This window comes from Vanessa atalanta, chromosome 7, assembly GCF_905147765.1.
Source record: "Vanessa atalanta chromosome 7, ilVanAtal1.2, whole genome shotgun sequence".
Lineage (NCBI taxonomy): Eukaryota > Metazoa > Arthropoda > Insecta > Lepidoptera > Nymphalidae > Vanessa > Vanessa atalanta.
In genome coordinates this window covers 12237890-12251846 of record NC_061877.1, presented here as the reverse complement: position 1 = coordinate 12251846, position 13957 = coordinate 12237890, and the positions used below count along the sequence as shown (strand labels likewise).

General features: G+C 32.5%; 1 protein-coding gene across 1 annotated transcript in view; it reads right to left on the bottom strand.

Annotated features, from left to right (window-relative positions):
- Positions 1–2341, bottom strand: part of LOC125065330 (angiotensin-converting enzyme) — a 161858-nt gene extending 159517 nt beyond the window's left edge. Inside the window, exon 1 of the mRNA XM_047672877.1 lies at positions 1589–2341. Coding sequence (XP_047528833.1) covers positions 1589–2236 — 648 coding nt within the window. The 5' untranslated portion in view covers positions 2237–2341. The remainder of the gene's footprint in view (positions 1–1588) is intronic.
- Positions 2342–13957: the final 11616 nt, after the last annotated feature.

Here is a 13957-nt window from a genome sequence, read left to right as displayed (position 1 = left end):
TAATAAATTTGGTGTCATTACCTACGTTTTGCAGTTCCTGAGTGATGTCATGATTAATCCAACAGGACGGATATGAGTTGTATAATACGACAAATCACAAAAAGAAAAACTACGTATCGAATTCAGTATCGAGGAATCCAAAAATGTTTATTATTTAAAAAATTAAAAAAAAATTAAAAAAGATTATTTTGATAAGGAAGTCCGCTATAGTTAAAGGTTCACAATTACGAATTTAATTAAACAAATTTAAATTCGTAATTGTGATTACTGTGAACTATAATAATATAAATGTGATTATTAATTTATTAATAATAAGCCGTTTTGTACACGACACAATGCAACATCATAGCACTGGCTATACAGTACGATACTTTTACCGTGCCCATCTAAACAATCTAAGCTTATTGCAATAGCGAAGTATTCCTGGCAACTTCATGAAACTGATTAAATACAAAAAAAAAAAAATAAGGAACTTCTTTTTAATTTTTTCTTTTCGCGATGAAATTATCCCGACCATGTTTCTTTATATATCACGATGTTACAAGAGACGTTGGTGGTTCAAATAGTGTTTCGGGGCATCCATTGTCTGTTACAGCCACTACATAAAGCTAAGATAAGAGAATAGCTCAAAACTAAAGGTAAAGAAGTTAGGTAAAGTTAAGTTATTAAAAATTTCACGAGGAACATAACATTTTAATTCCTAAGATTTTTGACGCATGGGATCAACCTCAATGACTGTAATTTCAATTTGACTAAAAGGTTTCCTGGAACAATATGATATAATTATCATTTGACACTAAGTTTAATTGTAATGAAAAATTAAAAATCAATTTCAGATTAGAGTAGAGACGTTCTTAAGATGTGTTCCGTTGCTAAGCGCAAATATACATACATTCATAAGAACAAATACATTTAATTCTCACGAATGATGGCATTTATGTATTTTTATCATCGGAGTGACCAACCACATTGTTTACAGATAAAATCTTAATTACACATCACCTTATAAAATAACGTGTTGGGTTTTTCTTTTAGTTTTGAATTTTCATTGTTATAATATAGGATCCCTTCAAAGGATCAACGAAAATAATCCTAACTATTCCATCTATTTCAAACAAAAATTGAGCACTAGTACAGCTGTACATGAGTACATTAACAGCTTACTACAGCTCTGAGTTTAAGTAAGGAAGAAAAAGAGAAAAATCGTTAAAAAAAATACTGAAACAATCACCAACAAAATAAATAAAAGATAATTTAAATCAACTGATCTTAATAATAATGTTAGTTTATTTATATTGAAACATTATTTTCCAAATCTGGTGTCAATAGATTTATTTTTCCAGTGTGTAGTACATGCATTTAATGACTGTAAAGAGTTCTTGTAAGGGAGCATCTCAATAAATTATATATTCATCCGCAGCTGACACGACGCGTAATAAGTTGATAAACTCGTATCCTTAACTTAATCTTTTTTATCATTACCTATTATGAGATTATATAAGAGTTAGAACTAGTTCATATCAATTATAAAACCTATAATTATTTTCCATAAATATGAGAAAACAATGGCAAATACATCAATACTCACAGCTGCGTGTTGTGTTGCGTCATTGACGTCAGTTTCGAAATTCCACTGAGCTGCAACATTGTTGGTACACTCCTTCGAAGCCTGATCGTCAGCCCGGTGAAGGAAATCTCTTACTTGTTGTACATTCGCGTAGTTCAATCTATCATCGATGGTATTAGTGTTAGAATCTCTATTGAACGAATAAGGATTCGTTCCTACGTAATTGGGATCATTCCGGGAAAAATTAGGATCATTTCGCCGAAAGTTTGCGTCATTCGTTGTATCGATTCTATCATCACGATTTCTGTCATCAAAAGGACGCAGCGTGGAACTTGGGTTACGGCCATTTCCGTAATCTAAGCTCGGGTATCCATTGTTACTTATATCTGGATTAATCCGGCTGAAGGGAGTCGATGAAACCGGGTATACCCCAGGAGTCGCGGAGTTTGGAGGTCTAGACGTGCTGTATTGAAAATTTCGATTCACGTCAAACTGGTTTCCTTGTGGATTTACGGATTGTGTACTGGATAACCCAAAGCCGTATGGATTGCGTTGTGTTGACACTTGGGGTAATGGAGGCAGATCTAGTTGAGGTTCCGCGAAGCAAAGGAACGGGACCAGTGTAAGATGGAACCAGATTTTAACAATTCTTTTGTGAGCACAGGCCATGATTGACTGGCCCGAAGTTTATCAGGTTGTTATCAACAGCGACCAATGGTGCGTGGTGCTTGAATGCGCTCGCGACGACAACTGCTTAACCGCTTGTGCGAGCGGGGGCCGTGTGAATCAGCTTTGTTCATACACTAAGTACTAAGTAAAGAAGACCTTGCGTAGTGCGTCACAGGGTAAGACGTAGGCAAAAATAATTGCTACGAATATTGATTTTAATATTTTACCTCTTTAATAAGGATATCTGTATCCTTAAAACAAACAAAACTCTTTTGATTCAGATTATGAATCTTTAAATCTCGAGTTTTGATTTAACCATCGTTTCTTGATTTTTTTTAAAAAGCCTAGGTTTTGAACTATTTTTTTCAAGATGCTACAATTAAAAATATAAAATGCTTCTTTGATATTATTAACTTGATTGCAAGAGATATAAGCCTTGAATTCATTAATTGATAAATCAGCTTTAAATCAAACGTCAAGAACTGACAAAGAAATCTATCTGTTTTCAATGTGAGCTAGTTTATACTGTGAACAGAGGTTATCTATGAAAATTTAACCGTAAATTATGGGTTCAAACGCAAGCAAGCACCACTGCACGTAAATTTCGTGAGAAAACATGCATGTTAACCTATCGGCCTGTGACTTTATTTTTTACTTAATACAATAATTATAACATTTTATAAAGTCACAATTTTATAATTAACATTTTTTTTTATTTAGACTAAGACATAAAATCATATTCTTACGTATTTTTTAATTACCACAAAAAAACAAAACCTTTGAACTTTTTAAAGAACATTCCTCTTGAAACTAAGAATGTCATTCTTAATATTTCAAATAATATGTTAAATAATTTTGTCAAAAGCAGATAATTTATGTAAGTTTTGAAACGACGTATTATCCCAGTGAAACGAAAGCTCATTAATGAGAATTACGTAAAGACACTAAGAGCAGGTGCGGTTTTCGTAGTTACATTGTTTTACAATTAGCGTTAGGGTTTATGGTTCAGACCATTACAAATCCGGTCAAGGTTCTCATTCGACGTCACTCGTCATATCCAGCTGTCTTTGCTCCTCTCAACCAGTCAGCCATGCAATCTACTCCGCATCATAATATATATGAAGGCAGCTTAGCCTTGGTGACTATAAATTTCTCCTATAATGACAAAGACATCAAATTAAAAAAAACAAAAGACAGATGGCACGCCCACCACTATAGTAAGGAAACAAAATCAAATCGAAAGCGAATGCTAATACCTAATAGTGCGAAACGACGAGTCTTTTTATCGATATTTAAATACTTAAACTGACAGCACTTTTATCGTATTTTTGTTGTTGCAGCACTAGTGTTCGACGCGCCCCATTTGTATTTTGTTTTATAGTATGAGTATAAACAGACACATGTAATGTAGGTGTTAAGGTGGCAGCGTTCGACTTAAACGCGCTCGGATCGACACTATATTTCACTTTGAGTAAATTAAAAATAAAAGGTAGGAAATAGGAAATAATACATAACATTTAGCCTATTCTTATACATATAATAAAATTGGAGTGTTTGTTTGTAATATTCAAATAACCGCTTTTTACTAAATGCATATGCATCTACACAGTACAAAATATTGTTTTCAAATTTTGTCTGTCTGTTTGTTCTGGATAATCTCTTGAACAGCTGGACCGTTTTTGACGGAATTTTTACTGGCAGATAGCCGATGTAATAATCTTAAGCTTCAACTTATAGCTATTAAGATAACTTTTTTGTTAAATACAAACATTTTGCATACGAAGTCGCGGGCACAGCTAGTGTAATTATATAATATTTGTGACATTCAAAGGTTTGAATTGGATATCAAAACTATCCTTAAAGTAACTCTCCTCATGAGGAGGAGTTATAGCTTGTTCAGCTATGCTGCTCCAATGAGGTTTGATACTTATATGTGAGTTTTTCACACGACATTTTCAGTCACAAAAGTTAATTTATAAACACAAATCAAGCAGAGGAAAAAGACCTTTTTAGGTTTAAGCCCGCAATCTTCGAATAACATTTAATCGACTGTCTCTGTAGTGTCTTCGTTCTATTTATGAATTTATTAAATATGAATATTTCAGAGTTTACATGCTCTCGATATATAAATAACATTGTTAAGAAAAGTGTGTCATATAAGAAATAAGCCTATCGGGAAACTGTACTTTATAAACTATGAATATTGCATTCGATTTGGTATAATTGATGAAGAAAAAAATATTTTTTATTATTCTAATGCCACAATTTAATAAACAACATTTTAAAGTTTTATTTTCTGTCACGTTTTGTTAAACAATTTACAGTAACATCAAACGCCATATAAATGCCGATTAGATTAAACGCAAATGAATGCAAATGTTCCGCACAACTTTTCTCTCATAAAAACCTTCTAATAATAAAAACACAACAAAAAGAGTATTAGCGAAATTGGTCCAGCAGTTCACGCGTGATTACCTGACCAGGGGAAATAGGGATTCATTTATATATACATATATAGATTATTACCAAAGTTTAGTTTACGAGTGAAGTGGGTGACATAATACATTTTTAAAAACAAAGTAGAACACGACTTCCTTTTACCGTTCACGCCCTATTTCGTCACGTTATCTAGCTTTCGCTTTGTTATCGCTTTCTTCAAGCCTTGCCTATGATGACCACAGCTTCACAAACATCGTGTAACGGAATCTTTATACTAATTATATAAACATGTTACACTGAATATAGGTTAAAATACGTCATAGTTGATAATGACGAGGAATATAGACGCAAAGTAGGAATCCTCGCTAAGATCGCTCATGCGAACTCACTGTATAGTATTTTAATGGAAAATTAATTAGCCGTCTTACATACGACGAAGATAATTAGTAGCAAACGCACAATAAGTTAGAAGTCCTTTAATTTCCTTTAAATTAAGACGAGAACACCAATAATAGTATGTTTAATAAAAAATATAGGTGACGTGGAACACCTAGTTGGAACGATATAGTTATCGGTATATTATATTATGTATTAAAACTTTAACATTTAAATAACAAAACAAAAATTAAATAACAATAAATAAAATAGTTATTAAAGTCCCGTGTGAATTAAAATTATAACAAATATTAGGTTTAAATAATAAAATATATAATCGTATATAATACAAAGGGAAAGAGAGAAAAGAAACAGAGGGAAAGGTCGCCTGTAGCGGGCATAACGCTTCCCTGAAATGATAATTTCTGGCAATTCACTCTACAATAAATAAATAAAGGAACTACCTACCAAAATATGGTTAACCTCAAGCAAGTATCAAACGCCAAACAGATAACAAATCTCTACTTTTACACCTAACATTCTTAACCTTTATTGAAAACAATAAGGACGAAATTAAATTCACTTCAAGTAAACATATTTATATTATAAACAAAACACGTGATTGCCTCGCAACATTAAATGACATAAGCTCTCAATGTTCAAATAAAAATGTTATTATTACAAGTTTAAAGATAATCTTTCGTATATAAAATTATAGCGAGTATTACGATTATTATTATTCTTATATACCGTGAGAACAAACATTAAGATAATTGCCAAGCGTATACTAATGCATGTTTATTAGACAACCACGCCTTCAGTGTTAACGATACGTTTTAATAACGTACGACAAGAAAAAAAAAATAGTCATCAAAGAACGATTGCTCTGTTGAGTAGGATCTTTTTAGTTTCTATAAAATTTTGACTGCCAAATTTGCCACTTGAATTTAAATTCTGGCTATCTACGCTAGATAGCGAGAGGTTGTTTAATTTAATTACTAATTATTTCATCTAGTTGAGCACAATTGAAATTAAAAAAAATAAACTTAACAATAAAATAAAACAATAAATGTTCTGGTTCGATATAAGCGCACATGTGCGCTCCTCCCGGCAGCAAGTGTTTCCATCACAGTTCACTCTTTGACGCCCATTAGGTAACAACTGATTTGTCAAAGGTTAGCATAGACCTGTTGTTAGTTCCTTGTCCTTGTGAAGGGAAGATATGAAGTATATAATATGATAACTATTGTGTAATAATACCTATTAGTGAAGATTTGTATATGATATTTTCAACGGTAAAATGTTTAAGATATTCTAAAATGAATCATGTACAGTTTTCTAAACAATTAAGATGTGGGTTGTTTTGATCAAATGTTACAACTGAATTTTAAACATATTTTCAGCCCTATCGTTAACCATCGTTACATACTTTTTTAAATACAAAAATTATTATAATTAAGAACAACAAAAAGCAAAAGATATTACGGAACCCTGCATTAAAAAATCCACCGTAAATTTGAATATCATCTCACCAAGTTTTACCTCAGAAACGAATAAGTCTTTAGATAGAGTCAAGATTATTGTTGGAACAATAACACCCAGCCTTGAAACACCATTAGCTTCTGTGGAGCCGAGACGCGGCACTCGTGCGCAAACTGAATAGACATCGTTTGATTATTTAAAGGAGGTAAGGAGGTTTGGTAACAGCGCTTTAAAGAGCCGTGAGTTCTAATCAGAGTAAAATTCTTCTGGTAACGTTGTTGCTATATTAAAACATTACAGGAAAATCATGTATCCAACAACCTGTAAAACTATGTGGTGGAATGTTTTCTCAGCCGTACATTTTAAAGGTCGGCAATGCACCTGCAAGCCCCCCGGTGTTGCAGATGTCACTTGGCGGTGCTAATCACTTTCCATCAGATGAACCAGCTGCACGTTTCGCCAACTAAGTTATAACAATAAAATAATAAGGTCCAAACATTTATCTTTAAAAGGAAAAAGCACCTTTTTGTCCTATAGCATTGCTTGGTCTTGCTGTTTATAATGTTATCTCATATTAGAGGCGGATCAACCAATCATTCATAAACCGTATTTTATATCTACGTTTTATCATCGATTACGATGTTAATGTACAATTATGTTATTATTAAACATAATAATGGAAACTATCATATATGTAAAGACACAACAATAAACATTATATAACGCAAAAAGTATGACTTTATATGTACCAACATAGTAATTTTGTTTAATAAAATATTTTTTTTAAATGTTGGCTTTACTATTAGTAGATCTTATTGTGGGATTGTCTACCTGGGTACAACCTACTCTACTGCACTTCTGTTTTCTCTACTGCAAAACATTATATTTTTTTATCTAGGTTTTCAGAGAGGTAAGATTTAAAGAGAGAAGAGATAAAGATAAGTAGTGTAACTAGTAACTACAGGCTCAAGTGACAGAACATGTCAGATCAGTGGAGCATTCATAGCGAAGTATCTTACTATACAGTTACTAGCCGAACGGGCGGCTTTACCCGCGCGAATTTCCTAAAACTTTATAGTACAAACCTTTACACCCCATTATACTCCATCCATAAATTGATTGATTCTTCATACACAATTTCACAAACTTTTCACACCCCCAAGGGATGTCCTACCTTATTTCCATACCAAATTTCATCTAAATCGCTTCAATTTTTTTAAAGATATTAATAGGGGTAAACATTGCGTTACTCTCAGTCAAACTTTATAATAGAAAGCTTTATTCAAAAAGATCATTTGTCATGCCATTTCAAAAAATCTATAACTTGGTCGATTTTCATTTAAAATATTTCAATATTACGAAACAAAACTCGCATTCAATAGACATAATTATATAATTTCGAAGCAAAAAACTATTTATCAAACAATAGTTGTTTTCCGTTTATTAACTCTTAATCTTAGAAACGGTGGAATTAATAAAAATCACTTGATATGACTCATGGAAATGATATTAAATTATTATTACAAACGTTTTTCTCCCACGCATATTTATATGTGAAATTATATTGTTATTCAATTGTAATGTAGTTTTTGTTTGTACTATAAGTACATTATTGTATGTAGAAGTATTATGACTATAAAGATTTTTTATAATACTGATCGCTGTTTATATTTATAAGTGACTATACAAATAAAATTGTATCAAAGTCAAAGTCAAAAATCTTTATTCAATATAGAAGTGTTTACACTTGCTTATTGATTGTCAAAAATCTACCACCGGTTCGGAATTTAGCACCTCGGCCCTGAGAAGAACCGGCGAAAGAAACTCAGCGGGATATATATATTTTTTTTTAACCCTTTTCCATGTAGGTACAATGATAAAATAATTTATTTATAATATATTTATATATAATGTATAATATATATAATAATGACAATTGTTTGTTTGTAAGTCTCTCTACATTTAGAGTTTAGTGAGAAATCCTTCAACGCCTGAAATTGACAGTATGGTTAATTGTGAAATTTATCTAAGATTGGCCAAGATTTGATTTGACATCAGGCAGGCTAAATATTTTACGATTTTGTAAACGGCTACCTTGACGCGGAATGTAGAAACTAATCTTAGCAAGTAGATCAGGTGCATCAATATCTCCATGCAATAATTTGTATAAAAAAAGAAAGTCGGCAGCTTCTCTTCTATATTTAAGAGTTTGGAGTTTATAATTAATTAGGCGTGCGTCGTAAGAATTAAAATTTTTAGCATTTAGATCTGTGTACGCTAAGTAATATAGAAAACGTTTTTGTACATGTTCTATTCTATCTGAGTGCACCTCATATCCAGGATTCCAAACAACTGAACAATATTCTAGGATACTCCTTATTATACTATTGTATACTAATATTGTCAAGCTTGGATCCTTAAAGATTTTCATTAATCTTAACACCAGACCAGATACTTGCGAGGCTCTTGATATGATGGAATCAATGTGACCTCTAAAGCATAAGGTGTTTTCTATTATCACCCCAAGATCCCTAACATTCGTTGATTCCGTAAGAGGCGTACCGTCGATGTAGTAAGTGTGTTTTAGTGGCTTTCGTTTTCTACTAAATTTAATATGAACACATTTATCCTTATTTAGAGTCACACGATTTGCAAGACACCAACAAACAAGGTTGTCGATGTCACTTTGTAGGATTTCGATATCCTCTAGTGATTTAATTTCCCTGTATATTTTTAAATCATCTGCGAATATTTGATATTTAGATTTAATTACTTTTCCAACATCATTAATGAAAACAAGAAAAAACAAAGGTCCTAAGTGTGACCCTTGCGGTACACCAGAGGGTATTTTACATTCAAAAGATTTAAAACCTTTAATGGCAACTAATTGGGATCGATTCTTTAAGTATGACTCACACCAACGCAACAAGGAACCATGAATACCCATACATTCCAATTTGGTTAAAAGAATGTCGTGGTGGACTAAGTCGAACGCTTTTTTAAAATCCAGATATATAGCATGTACCTCATTATACTTATCTACAGCTTCAGAAATATCAGATATGTAACTAACTAGATTAGATGTTGTGGATTTATGTGGACAAAAGCCATGCTGGTATGAATCAAAGTAAGGTTTTAAATGAGAATACATCTTTTTTTGAATTAGTGACTCAAAAACTTTCCCAAAAGTAGATAGTATGGATATTGGTCTGTAATTAGAAATATTATTAATGTCTCCAGATTTATGAATTGGCGTTATATAAGCAACTTTCCATTTAGCTGGGAATATTCCCGATTGGAGTGATTTATTATATATTTTTGTAAGGGGGTTAACTAAAACTTTAGCACAATTTTTAATAAATGTAGGTGATATTAGATCGGGTCCCGCCCCTTTATTGCAATTTAAGGATAGAAGTTGTGTTTTAACCTCATGATCTGTTACAGAACATTTGGCGTATGTGTTATTTGTACATTCAATACCAGTTAAATATTTTGGGTTGAAAGGTGGAAACTTATGTGTGGTATCATAGATCGACTGAAAATTATAAGAAAAAAGATTACATATTTCCTGTCCTCCTGTAGCTTTTCTATCATTTAATATCATTTGATTGGGAATCGACTTAGAATTGCATTTTCTGTCTTTAAAATATTTCCAAAAATATTTAGGATTGTTGCGAATATGGTCTGATATATTTGTTTTGAAGAAATCATAGCATTCAAATATCATTTCGCTTGAGCGATCTCTTAAGAGGTCGTAAGTGTATTTATCCATAGGATTTTTATACTTCTTGAATACTTTATGATATTTTGATTTTTCCTTAAGAGTACGTATAAGAGAACGTGAATACCATATGGGATGCTTGCCATCACGTGGTTTGGATTTTGGGGTATTTTTGTAAATAACATTTAGTAAAGTCTCATAAAAAACTTCTATCATTTCATCTACAGAGCTACAATTTTTCCATAAATGTGCCCAATCAATGTTTGAAAGTTCCTCAATAACAGTATTATAGTCACAAAACGCAAAATTATATTCAGGTTCAGTATTTCTTTTAAGATGGTTTTTTTTAGTAGAATACTGTAGGTCTATTAATAAGGCTGGGTGATGACAATCAAGCGGGACTAAGGGTTTTTCTTCAGATACTGTAAGAAAAGATGGATGTGAGCTAAGAACTAGGTCGAGAATTCTTTCGTTATAATTAGAAATTGAGTTGCATTGATGTAGGTTGCAAAATAACATTGTGTCAATAAATAAAGAATCCACGTTATTGTTTGTACGAACAGGTATTAGACTACGACTGTAAGTGCTATATTCCCAGACAATATTGCTCAAATTGAAATCCCCAATCACCACGTTTATTGTGCCGTCATCGGTGTTAGAGTTAATAACTTGTGCAGTATTTTTAAGAAAGTAATTAAGTTCCAACTCCTTTACTGGAGGTGGAATATAGACACCACAAATATTAATTTGCGCCCTTTGACCTATTTTAAATGAAACCCAAAGATCTTCACATATAGATTCCCAAGTGTTTTTTCTCAGACTCTCAAACTTTTTGTGTATGGCAATTACAACACCACCACCATCTTTCAAATAAGATGAAGTCGTACTGCGATCGCGCCTAAATACTGAATACCGAGTGTCAAATAATTCATGATCAAATATTGTATCATTCAGCCAAGTTTCCGTAAGAATTATGACATCATAATCACAACAGAGAACAGATAAATAGAGGTCTTCAGTCTTGGTCCGCAGGCCCCTCACATTTTGATAAAAAATTTTAATATTGAATTTTAAAACTAAAAAAGCACAATAAATACTAATTCAGGTATAAAAAAAAAAAGTAGAATAATATAACTATAAAATTACTTAAGACTATTTAAAAATTCGGTATTTCTTATTAAAATTGCAGGTGAATGCTTATTTTTACGAATATAAATGCGGCTATTTCGGATCCAGACAAACTCGTATTTCTTCTCTTTTGCGAGTAGTCTCGTAGCTGCATGAAGTTTCTTGTTCGTTGGGGATAGGTGTTCACTGACGTATATTGATTGCTTATCACCTGCGATGCCTAAGTGAGTCGAATTGAGTTTGTCGTTTTCATTCTTTTTGTTGAAATTTTTTACCGCTGCAAGTATAGTATCACGGATGCGCGGGCTGGTTAGTTTGACTATGATATTGCGAGAGCGCTTAGAGTCAGAATTAACCTTAGCAACGCGATGGAATTCTTTAATATCACTATCAGCTATGTCACACGAAACGACTTTAGTGAGTTGTTTCACAATAGTAAACAGGTTTTCAGACTTATGCTCCGGAACACACTGTATTTCAATATTACAGTCTCGAGCACGCTGCTCAAGCTGTTCCATAAGGCTGGTGACTTCGTTAAGTTGTGCACGTAGAGATGTGCTTTCTGTTTTTAATTGAGAGATATCCGTTTTGTAACGATCGTTAATGAGTTGTTGTTCGTCAAAATTATCAGATAAAAATTGCACTGTATTAGTTACTTGATCTAACTCCTATCGCATTATAGAAAATTTGGAGTTTAAATCTCGCACTTCACCGCGAATTTCACTTAATTTCGTATTGAAATCGTTTAGGCTTAATTGTTGGTATTCAAATTTTTCATTCATTTCTCTACGAAGATTTCGAATTTCTTGAAGAATAGCATCTTGGGTGTCTATGTTACTTAGTAGGGAAGCTGGTGAATCTTTTTCAGATTCTTTAAAAATCTTGCCTTGATCGGAAGGAGAATTTTTATTCCCTGATTTTGATTTCGGCCCTTGACAGATTGGGCAAACCCATTTAGCTCGGCTCGATTGTGCCTCATTGAATTTAATACAGTCTACATGAAATTGACGGTTACATGATGTATTTGTACATTTAACTCTCTTCTGAGTTACAAGTAAACTATTGTTACATGAGTAGCACACAACCATACTTATAAAAAAAAAAAATTTGGTCAGTGTATTCAGGATTTGATCTTCGTACCCCTTGATGTCTTTGAATTTAAGTCACTCTTACTTGCGCGCTGCCATTTATGCAGATGGTATAGGGTTCGAAAATGTTGTTCAGTAGAGTACTTAAGCTTTGCGGCAAATAATAATCAGTGCTAAGTGGGTGGAGTAAAATAACTTTGTTCCACTAACACTTAATAACAGCAACTTTGGAAGATAGTTTTAGGTACAAAAACTGCACTTTTTGGACACGATTGACATGAATTATAGTTAAACTAATTATAGGCACTATAGTCAATTGCAGATTTTACACTAAAAGCTATTAGAACTATTTTATTTTATTTTTTCAATCGGCACAGGTACAAACTGATGTTTACACAAGTACTACCAAACGATGATGAAAGGTATAGTGTATTTTATATTTTATTTTTAAATAATTTGTGATAATTCATATATACTATTTGGTAACTAACTTTACATACCACTGGATATGTAAAGTTAGTTACCAAATAGCCAATAAATTCTTTAGATGCTTATTCGACAATAGTGATGTACTGGGCACGTGTGTCTTAGGGTAAATTATATGTTTCACCGTAAATTTGTAAATGAATTTAAATTATATTCTATCTCACAAGATTGAAAATTACCGTAACATACTGCTTACAATTAAACTAATTATTTTTCAGTAGTTTATAACCTATCGAAGTGAATTTCAATGAAATCATTAAAATTCAAACCTAATCAAATTTAAAGATTATAAACTACGGAAATTGTATACGTTTTTCTGTAAGTTGATTCATCGGTTAAAATCTCGCGAGATTGATTATTAAAATCAGACGATATAATACGGTGATACAATTTTGCATAGCAAAATTAAATCCGCCATATTAAGCAGTGAATTTTAAGATTTTCTAGGTCGACCTACGCTGCAACGCTGAGTACAAGTTGAATTGAACCATTTTTACTAATATTATAAACGCGAAAGTAACTGTCTGTCTGTTACGGTTTCATAGTTAAACCACTGAATAAACAAACAAACAGACAAACAGACAGACAGACGAACAGACGAACAGACGAACAGACGAACAGACGAACAGACGAACAGACGAACAGACGAACAGACGAACAGACGAACAGACGAACAGACGAACAGACGAACAGACGAACAGACGAACAGACGAACAGACGAACAGACGAACAGACGAACAGACGAACAGACGAACAGACGAATAGACGAACAGACGAACAGACGAACAGACGAACAGACGAACAGACGAACAGACGAACAGACAGACAAAGTTGTACAAGCAATATATTAAAATTTTGGTGCTAAAAATATGCAATACGTCAGCTAAATATCATCACTGGGTAAATATTATTTAATTTTAACTGAGTTTTAATAATTTCAATGATTAATCTTATTTAAAGTAGAAGGAAATCATACAATATCTACCTTGACATCGCGGTTAA